General features: G+C 39.5%; 1 protein-coding gene across 1 annotated transcript; it reads left to right on the forward strand.

Moving 5' to 3' along the window:
* Nucleotides 1-200: 200 nt before the first annotated feature.
* LOC139735218 (deoxynucleotidyltransferase terminal-interacting protein 1-like) lies at nucleotides 201-9,301 on the forward strand. The gene is made up of 10 exons (XM_071645976.1): nucleotides 201-319; nucleotides 930-1,018; nucleotides 1,607-1,712; nucleotides 2,342-2,440; nucleotides 2,848-3,006; nucleotides 4,338-4,409; nucleotides 5,132-5,307; nucleotides 6,640-6,700; nucleotides 7,490-7,614; nucleotides 9,154-9,301. The coding sequence occupies exons 1-10, from the start codon at nucleotides 239-241 to the stop codon at nucleotides 9,299-9,301; spliced, it is 1,116 nt and encodes a 371-aa protein (XP_071502077.1). The 5' UTR covers nucleotides 201-238.
* Nucleotides 9,302-10,330: the final 1,029 nt, after the last annotated feature.

Here is a 10,330-nt window from a genome sequence, read left to right on the forward strand (position 1 = left end):
GAAGATGCCTAGACAGACATACAGCAGCATTAATATCAATGGTTGTGTTCATTTAAGGTGTTTAATGATTACCCCAACAATGTTTACCAAAAGTCCACGATATCGAAGTTGGATTAGAGTTACCGGTAGTTGGATTTTTTTTTTCCATTCTTGCCTAAATTTGTTTTTAGTGTTTTATGTTTTTTATTTTGCCTCAGCCTCTTCGTAAAGCAGTACCAGAGTGCGGCGACATTTCACGATGAGTTTCGTAGAAAGCCTCCCTCCTCATTGGACCAATGACAGCCTGTCTAAGAAGAAGGCACTCCTTCGCCACAAAATCGTAAGTTTTCCTCTTGGGCACAGAGAGATATGAGAACATAGTTTAGCAAGTACCCTGTGGGCTAGTTGTGTCTCATGCTGACAGAGAAATCTTCCACAAATCTGATAGCAGAGGACTCCCGTCATAACAAAGCCCTTGGGACCTGCAGTTTTCTTTCAATGAAAATACATAGACTGAATAATGTTGTGGTCTGAATTTTTACTTCGTCGTAACTGGAATTTTGTCATAACTGTGTTCATTATAATGGGAGTGCACTGTATGATATCTACATTAGTTTGGATACCTTTGATGCTCCACATCTTCACATTGAAGAGGTAATTAGTGTTCATGTATTTTTTTTATTTCATGATGTTGTGCATTGGCTGATTCATTTGTTTTTTGCCCTCCACCACAGTATGTATGTTATAGCCCTGCCTAGAATAAGACATTATTTTTGTTTCAAAAGAATAAAAGTATTTGGCAAAGTCCATGGATAGTGCAGAGTTAAACAGGATGATAGACTGTAATGGATGTGTTGAACTACACATGCAGTGTTCAGTTTGTTGTGAGATCATCAAAAGACTGCAAAGAATTCTCTTTCCCATTATCCTTTCATGTTTACCTTTGGCAGAAGAACCCATTTTGCATGTCTCTGAAGACGTTTCCAACCAGCAAGCATCAGAGACTGACCAGACAACCTGGTGTCAACTTCAAAACAAGGTCAGAGGTCAAATACTCACTGTTATCATAATGCTTATGATGTCATTTAGAAGTGGACCCTGTGTTGCTTGATATGTTCATGAGTCACAACCTAAAAAAAAAAAGAATTTTATTCTCTGAATATCTCTTTCAATGATTATCATTATTCTTTTGTTGTAATGGATACATTGAAGCATAATTTTCATGGATCATTAAAATAGCTCGGCCTCCATCCGTACAGGTATGTTCATGATCACCTAAAGGACATTATTTTAGAACATTTTGCTTTCTAGAGTATGGTACACTGTATCCACATCCACTGTATACATCCACTGTATGATAGATCAGTATCAATGATCAGTATTTTCTATACCGGTATAAGAGCAGGGTGTTCCAAACCTATTATAGCAGAGGCAGAAAGACTATTTTCTTCCATTATTTGTGATTGGTAGTAAAAGTAAGTGAATAAATGATACATCTTGATGATATGCATATATATTTATATAGTACATACACCTGAAGCCTTTAATTATGTATTTTCTCAGTGTATCTGTGTAATTGTATGAAATATTAGTAATTGATCTTTTTTGTTTTGTTGACTTTCATCAGGAGTGGAGTGGTATTTGAACCCATTCTGCCCCTGGAGATTCTGCGAGAAACACTGCAGAAGAGAATCAACAAGGACATCCACTGTATATTCCAGTATTATGCCCAGGTGAGAGAAATAACATCTTAGCATTGATTCACTACAAAACAGGTTGATGTCATTTCTGCAGAGGTCTAAGCAAGTTCTGCTCAAGTTTGAATTTTTGTATTAGGGGTGCTTGACACCCATATGCTGATTGCTAGGAGCGACCAAAATTCACACTTGTTTAACTTCTCTGTCCAGTAAGCCTATACTCAGTTCTTGCTCTGTGCAGTGTAGAAAGTAGATGTGCTAAAAGACCAGTTAAACTTAGAGTATATTGCTTGTTTGACAATTACTCTTCTTTCCAAATCTGCATAGTAGGTAATCTGTTCTAATAATGTGGTCTTTATTGCATCATCCGTTTATATTCATACCAGAGCAGTGGCATGCCTTTAATGTCATTTGAACATGTGTAGACTGTTATAACTGTCTACTTCTCATGAAATTAATGCATCACAAACTCATAGGGTAAGAAAAATGATGAGTTACATAAAGTTATCTTCATTAGGGACCAATGTTGGAATGTTAGAATGACACATGAGAACAAGATTCTGTAGCTCTTGTTCATTTTAATCAGGTATCTCCCCTCCTTATTGAGAAATGTAAGCATTTGTTATGTTTGTCATTATTCCTGTCATACTATTTGTGTATTGCAGTTCTTTTACATGGCTGTTGAGAATATGAGAGAGAACTATGGAACCGACAGTGTGACCGAGGAACATGTGTTGACTGTATTCAGGAACAGCCTGGAAGCGGTAAGTTTAATAGCGAGCGTGTGTTCTTTGATGGGCTTATGACTTTTTATACTGGTGCTAATGGAGAGTGTGTAGCATGAACTCTACAAAAGGTGATCATGCTCATACAGAATCATAGCTGACCTGTTTTTGGTTGCACCAGGCAACCTTTACCTTGCATGTTTGTCATAGATAGATCTTCTGTCTTATTTTCTCCTTCTCTCTTTCTTTCTTCCTCCTATCTTCTCTCTCTCAGTCTGTCTCTGGCTCATGAATGTGTTTGACATTATAACTGTCTCATTGTTTGATGTTGTGTCCCTCTGTCTCCTCTACTTGCCTCTTTTCCCCCTCCCCCACCTTTGTCCTATTCATGTGAGTTGTCATGGCGACCATTATCTAAGATTAAGTAATGTTCATCTCACTACCAGGCTAAGGACCTCTTCAAGCCCACCAAGCATGTGTCGGGGAAGGACGCCAGGGAGCATCACCATGCCAACGACGTCAAGATGCACCTTGACCGCATGAGGACAACGGACGCCGCTCTCAGGCGCAATGACGAGGACGACTGCGACGAGCCCGACAGGAAGGTGAGCCCCCCCCCCCCCCCTCCCTGAAACTCGCCCTCGCCTGTGACACAATGAATAGAGATCCTCCTGTGGAGACTAAGCACAGTTGACAAGTCTCATTGATTCTTCAGCACGCTCTTACGTCTTGACAAAAGACTATGTGCGTGTTTATGCAGAAGTCAAAATATCCGCTCATGCAGGCCGATGCGAGCCGATGCGAGCGGACCTCAGCTGAACCGGACCTCTCGAATTTGGGGTCAAGCATAGGTCACGTTTGCAGTGCAGTTTATTGCATGATGGGAAAAAATGAAGAAAAAAAATCAAGATGGCACCGGCAAAGTCATCAGGACCACCAAGCTTGAAGGTCATTCTTGTAACGTTCCTCTTGACAACCACCCGGCCAAATGATCAATTGAAATCCAGTTTTTCAGTAAGAAGGAGAAGACGTGGTTCGATCATGACAGATATTAAAATACGCGCTTTCCGGTTACCTCTCAAATTTCGGTCGTCTGTATAAACACACAGCAAAATACGCGAGGCTCCTCTCGCATCGGCCACCTCAAAAGGTGGCGGACGGAACCTCTCGCATGAGCCTGCATTTGGCGCCGTATGCCGGCATACGCCGTGTTTATACAGAGCAAAATTCGAGAGGTCCTCTCGCATGAGCCGGCATGAGCGCATATTTTGCTTCTCTGTATAAACACGCTCAATGAAAGCCTCCGTCCTTGATTTTCGGCAACATCTGTGCCTATGAAGATGTGTGTTATACACAACTTTCTCCCTGTGTAGTCTTTGGGACCTCCTTGACTTCTGGGGGGCATTTCATGAAGCATTTTGTCCGACAACTTGTTGGACAAAATTTGCTTTCAGCCAATCAGAAGCAAGGATTTCAGTAGCTTTTAACAGTTTGACAGACGAAATTTCTGACAAATTGCTTCATGAAATACCCCCCTGATGTGTGAATATTGGCAGCCCAGGGACATGTCAATTTTTTTTTTTCCATTCATTGAGGAATGTTATTATGAATCAAGGAACAAATAATTGTGGTGCTTACAAAAGAGCAAACTATGGCTTCCTTAGACCCTTTTGAACCAACTATTATTACACTGTAGTTTACAAGGTTGAAGTGCATTTATAGAGATCAGATTCATAAATTCAACAAGATAGAAGGTATAAACTGTGGGAGAATGTAGCAACTACTTCTTTTATTCTTTTGAAGTGAGAATGCCACAAGAGGCCATCAAAATCCATTGCTTGTATTGCAGTTGCCCATGTTGCATTAAAACAAAGTTTTTATTGAGAGATTATGATTCAGAAATTGTATGGTAATGAAAAGAATATGTCTTCCACAGAGGTCAAAGTACAACAGTGATGAATCCACAACGTTTTCCCTGAGGCCGACTCCCACGATTCAGACACGGAAGGTAAGATAACAGAATAGTAATGCAGTATAAAATTCCATTCTGTTAGTACCTTCTTGAAATGTGCTTGTAATATTTATATTATTCCTCAGGGCCCTGTTGCATAAAAGATGAGATCAGACATTAGTCAGAAAATCACACATGAGTCTGTGAATACTTCATTCTCATTTGCCAATAGCTGACTTATGTTTGATTTTCTAAATTTTTATGCAACAGGGCCGTTTGTGTTGCTCCAGTATTTGACTTGCTCACGTACTTGACTTTTGGTGCAATGAAATGCTATGCATCCCTATTCCTGATGCTGTTATGATTCATCATATGAATCATTTTTCTGATGTTGTGAGTACCACATCCTCTGTATTTGTGTGTGTGTGTGTGTGTGTGTGTGTGTGTGTGTGTGTGTGTGTGTGTGTGTGTGTGTGTGTGTGTGTGTGTGTTCAGGGATGTTTCGCCACATTGATATGATCTGCTAATAGGATGGTGAGTGATGTGTATATGGAAATGGGAGAGTGACAAATAAAAAGAGCTATAGATACTCAGAGTGCTGGCAACCTTGATACATTGTTACACCATCACTCAAGTATTGCAACCAAGTTTCATCAGGAAAACAAAGTGTTAGGCAGTAATGTGGACTGATGAGGTGTAGGAAAACTGTACTATTTTCTCAGAATAGACACTGTGCGGTGGCTCTCACTGATAATAATCCCTCTCCAACCCACCCACAGAGAAAGGGCCGGCCACCAGCCCACCACCGCGACTACACCGACGTCATCACAACGTCGTCAGGCAACTACAAGCCCAACAAGGTGAAAGTGGAACCAGTGAAGAGAGAGGGCCCAAAGTGGGACCCTGGTCGACTCCAGTCAGACACCAAATTCGTCATGGGGGCCAAGGCAAACAAGTAAGCTTCTTTGTAGTACAGACTTTGTATTCTTTCCCCTCAACATATGAAGAGTTTAAATGCAAAAGGTAATATCTATCCTTTTTTTCTCAATTTGAGATATTTGAGATTTAATTAGCTAGAAAGTGAGGAAAATAATTCAAATATGTGATAAATTTGATAATATCTTCTAGAATGTTTTTTTGAATATGTAACAAGTGCAGTGTCATGGAAAAGATTTTATTTTTCTCTATTTGATTATGACAGTACTTAAAAAAGAAAAGAATAATGAAAATGGGGTTTATTTTTGAAGTCAAACTCTTTATATGTACAAGTGTACCTTGAATGTTTTTCCCACAATTTTTTTTCTTACTTTGTGAAGTAGTCACTGAAAATATGCTCTCCTCTGAAACTGACACATGGATCTCTTCATTGGGGCACTTTTTGAGAGACCTTACAATATATACAATATATAAATATAAAAATATAATTCGTTGCTGGGATGACAAGACCTTGTATCTGAAATTTTGGTGAAATTAATATTTTTGGATTAAATTTAAGATAATCAGTTAAGTGACGTCCTGTCCAAATCCTAGCTGTCTTACCCCAAAAATGAAACTACCATGGCATGTCAAAGGAAAGACTATCCCATTTGATATAGTGTAAAACAAGGAATGTTCATGTGCATTTTAATTTCGCGAATTTTGCGAGAGACGAGATTCGCGAAATTAAAATGCACGCGAAAGTTCTTGTCTATACTATATGCATTGAATATTGGAGGCAGTTCGCGAAAATTTCATGCCGCAGAAAAGGTCGTAGGCTCCAATTCACGAAAATTTCATGCCGCGAAAACATCGTGTTTTACAGTTTTATATTTGACATTTTGTAGATACGAGGTCTTGTCGCTGGGATAAACCTTACAATATATACAATATATATATACAATGAATATACTATTTATATATTTATGTATATATATTTTTTCAGTAGGTGTGTTTGATGAATGCATGGAGAAGGAATTAACATTGTTGCTTGATAGACCAATCTGTGGTTGAAATATAGATTGAATATAGAGATCAGTTTAACCATTTTAGGGATGTTAGTTCACAGTAAATTTAGCTATTAATAGGAAAAAGAGATAAAACATGGAATTGCTAATTAACTTTATTTTTTTTTGGGGGGGGGAATGTAAGGTGAGATTGAGTATTGATTAATTTGAAATTTATGTAGTTTTGCATTAAAGATTTCTCCAGGTATTACGTGAATATGAGAGTATAGATATTGGGACTTGAGAGTCTGGCTTGTGATCTAATTGCATTGATTTACTATAAGCTTGCGTCTTTGTATGATTAGAGCTCTTGGTCTTGGTGCAACACGAGGCAGACTGTACATCAAACATCCAGAACTCTTCAAGGTAAGAAGCAGTGGCAGACAGTGAGGTGATACATTTTTTTTTTTTTTAAACATGGTTGTAGTTCTCGCAATTTCTTCAGTACTTCTAAATGTCTATTGGGTTTCTTTTTCATGCCTCCATCCGGAAGGCAATATAAATTATAATATGATAATGGTGGGATGGATGGAAATTAAGGAACAGTTGCTAAAAAAATGACTGGTCAAAGGTCAAGGTCGAAGAACACGAGAAATCTAGCAGAAAATGTCATTTCCACCCTAAACTCCAACAGGGAGTCAAGTTATATGTTTTATCATAATGGATAGAAATAATGTGGGAAATGTTTGCTTTGTGTGGAGAGAGTTAACAGTCAATCCTCAAAGTCAGTGGTTGAAGCCGATGAACTTAGTCACACTGTCAATGAAGGGCCATGTACATGTGGCAAAAAAAAAAAAAATAGTGATTGCAGGGGAAAGCAGAGGGCATACTAGTCAGTTGCACTGCTGTAGTCTGGCTGGTCTATAGTCTTTTGATGGGGATTTTGGAGATTTGATTGATTAGATTGATTGGATTTGCCCTCCACCAAGCATAAGCCACTGTTGGCCCATTAAATGTTGTATCCATGCAAGATGTATTTCAGGTGCAGAACATGGACCTATGCTATAAAGCCAAAAGCATTGCCAGCCATATGCTCAGCAGTGACTCGCATAGAATTTTCAGATGCATATAAATTGCACAGTTATACTAGTTGTGGAAGAAATGTGGTATACAGTATGTGCCGAAAGTATCTCTCTCTGTCTCTCTCACACATAGTATGCCGGAGACCAAGATGACAAGCAGTGGCTGTACGACAGACACCTCATGCCTGCCACTGGGGGCAAAGCTTACATACTGCTGCTTGATGATGTCTTAGACCTCGCCGAAACCGATGAGTACAGGTCAGAAGATTGTAGATATGATTGCAGAGAATCTTTCTTTACGGTACATCTCGTGCCAGATAGGCCTGTATATGACTTTTTGCCCGTATATCAGAATCACATTACAGTGTAGACCCGTTAAAACGAACACAGTTATAACGAAATTTGGGTTACAATGAAATAAAAATCTAGGTCACAAAATCATTGGCTCTATGTTTTTTATTATCTATTTGTTCAGTTATAACGAAACTTCGATATAACGAAAGATAACTGCTTGTCCCGAAGACTTTGTTATAATGGGAATCCACTGCATTGTATCAAGTTGGTGAAATGTAGACTTTTTATAAAGTTGATTCACTTCAGTAGATCATTTAATTAAGTACAGTGGACTCCCATTATAGTGAAGTCCTTGGGACCTGCAGTTTTCTTTCGTTATATCAAAATTTCATTATAACCGAACAAACAAACAGTAAACAAACATAGAGCCGATAATTTTGCAACCTGGATTTTTATTTTGTTGGAACCGGAATTCCATTATAACCGTGTTCGTTTTAACGGGAGTGCACTGAATATGTGATGCAAAGTTGTTTTTTCGTAAGCTTAGTGGAGGTGGTGCTGATGAGATCATAGTGAGCTATAGATCTGCAATGCTAATCCTATGAGGCAGCAGTATTTGGCACATTGGCCAGACATATGTTTCAATTGTCCACCCTAGGAGGAGATGCATTGTAAATGTCGCAGATCTAATGCTCACTATTGGCCGACACAGAATTTTGTGTTCTTGACATTTTTTAACTAATGGTGATGAAAGAGATGATGTGTTTTGCTGATAGGAATACATGTATGCAGAATATCCTTATCATGGTTTTGAAACACTTTTTGGGAATCCAATTCCTCAAAACATTGCAAACCCTTTAGATGGAACATTCTGTAACTTTCTTTCCTGACCAGTCATTTTGCACACAGAGATACAGAAGGTAATTTGGTAATTCAGGCATGGTCAATCTGACATGAATTACTTGAAATTACATAAGTCTTAGATCAAATACTGTCTCAGCTGGAGTAAATTGTCTGACCACTGTTTGAAAAGTGTGTGGTGATTGTATCATACAAGTTCAGTTATTGTAGAAGTAAAAACTAATCATTTGGTCCCAGTAGATTTCTCTCAAAAGGAGAGCTGACTGCACTGAGTGTATCAGATCTCTACCCAGGGTCACCCCTTTTGTGGCACTCAATAGGACAAGCTGTGTATGCTTTTGGCACTAACCTTCATCCATCTCTTTCTTCTCTCAATCCCTGCCCCCCTTGCACACCCACCCGACAATTCTGCACCACCCCCTTTCCACACCCACCCAACAATTCTGCAATCCCCCCTTTCACACCCAACCGACAATTCTACAACCCTCTCCACCCTTCCTCATTCTTCCATGCCCACTTCCACCTTCCAAACACACCTCCACTCTTTCACACCCCCTCCATCCTTCCACACCCACCCCATATTTCCACACCCCACTCTTCCCCTCTCCAACCCCATTCCTCCTCCTATCCTTGGCTGAACAGAGAGGCAGACAATGTGGCCCTGGAGGAGTTACAGTGGTTCAAGCTGCCACTCGACATCCTGGAGAAGATGAAGCACTACATGGAGACCCATCGAACCGACGGCGACGGCAGCAACAACTCCAGTGACGTCAACGAGGGCTGCGAGTGAGGGCGCTAACAGAGAGAGACACACACACAGGATAAAATGTAGCTAAAGACAGCACTGAGAAGATTGCCTCATTCGTCCCTGCCAGAAGTCCAGGTGATGTCAGTCAGGAAAGTAGGCATTGCAGCTGCCAAGCATTTGCAGGATTTTGTCACTCACGATGCTTTGCTTAAAGTGAGTTTTCCCCCCTCTTTCTACATGCAGAACTTTGTTAAGGGGAAGATTTTTTTTTTAATTTTTTGTACAGTTGTATGTCTTTTTTTATTTTAAACAGAATGATGACTGCCGAAGTGCAGTCTTGTAATATGTTTATGTGCAATGCAATGAGACCTGTATTAGAAATGTGTAGGTTTTCAAGGGGCATGACAGCTAGTGTGAAAAGTTCGGAGTTTCGCGTGCATGAGTTATACAAGCATGGTGTACGGGTAAATGTGTTTATGTAAAGTTGTCATACAACTTGTTACAGTAGTGAAATACAAACTAGCTTGAACGCACACAAAGTAGACTGATGTGGAACACAATTTTGTATGTTTGTTGAGTTTATGACCAGGTGATAAAGCTTTGAAAACAAAGTGCCTGCCAGAATAAGCACTCTTCAAAATTTTAGTGTATTTTATCAGATTAAGAGAATTAAAAATTGACTCGGATACAATCAATTTTGCACGAGTTGAATTTATTGGGTACTGGAGAATAAGCCTCCACTGAGGTAATATTCAACTGAAATATGTGATGGGGCGTAACACACACTTATCATAATTTCACTCCGCCAACTTGTGCAGAGTTCATTGTACTTTCTTGCGACATGGGATCAGTTGGGCTCCCACACAAAGCAGTCAGGTACATGTAATATACAATACCAATTTTCTGAAACACAGTCAGCCTTGCACAAGTAGAAGTATGCTAGATATGGCTCCTCTTCATTTTGTAATGGCTTAGCTGGTCAGGTCTACAGTTTTCTGTTTCTGTAATACTGTGACTGTATTGTTTGTTCTTTTAATTTCAAAGGATCTTCACATAGAATGCTTCTCTATC

This window comes from Diadema antillarum, unplaced genomic scaffold, assembly GCF_040938485.1.
Source record: "Diadema antillarum isolate AM-2024a unplaced genomic scaffold, OU_Dant_1.0 seq00000565_RagTag, whole genome shotgun sequence".
Lineage (NCBI taxonomy): Eukaryota > Metazoa > Echinodermata > Echinoidea > Diadematoida > Diadematidae > Diadema > Diadema antillarum.

Excerpts from the sequence above, each read along its gene's own strand:
- LOC139735218 (XM_071645976.1), top strand. The coding sequence starts at position 239 with ATGAGTTTCGTAGAAAGCCTCCCTCCTCATTGGACCAATGACAGCCTG. Across the intron at positions 320-929 it reads CACTCCTTCGCCACAAAATC|AAGAACCCATTTTGCATGTC; the intron begins GTAAGTTTTCCT and ends TACCTTTGGCAG. Across the intron at positions 2,441-2,847 it reads TCAGGAACAGCCTGGAAGCG|GCTAAGGACCTCTTCAAGCC; the intron begins GTAAGTTTAATA and ends TCTCACTACCAG.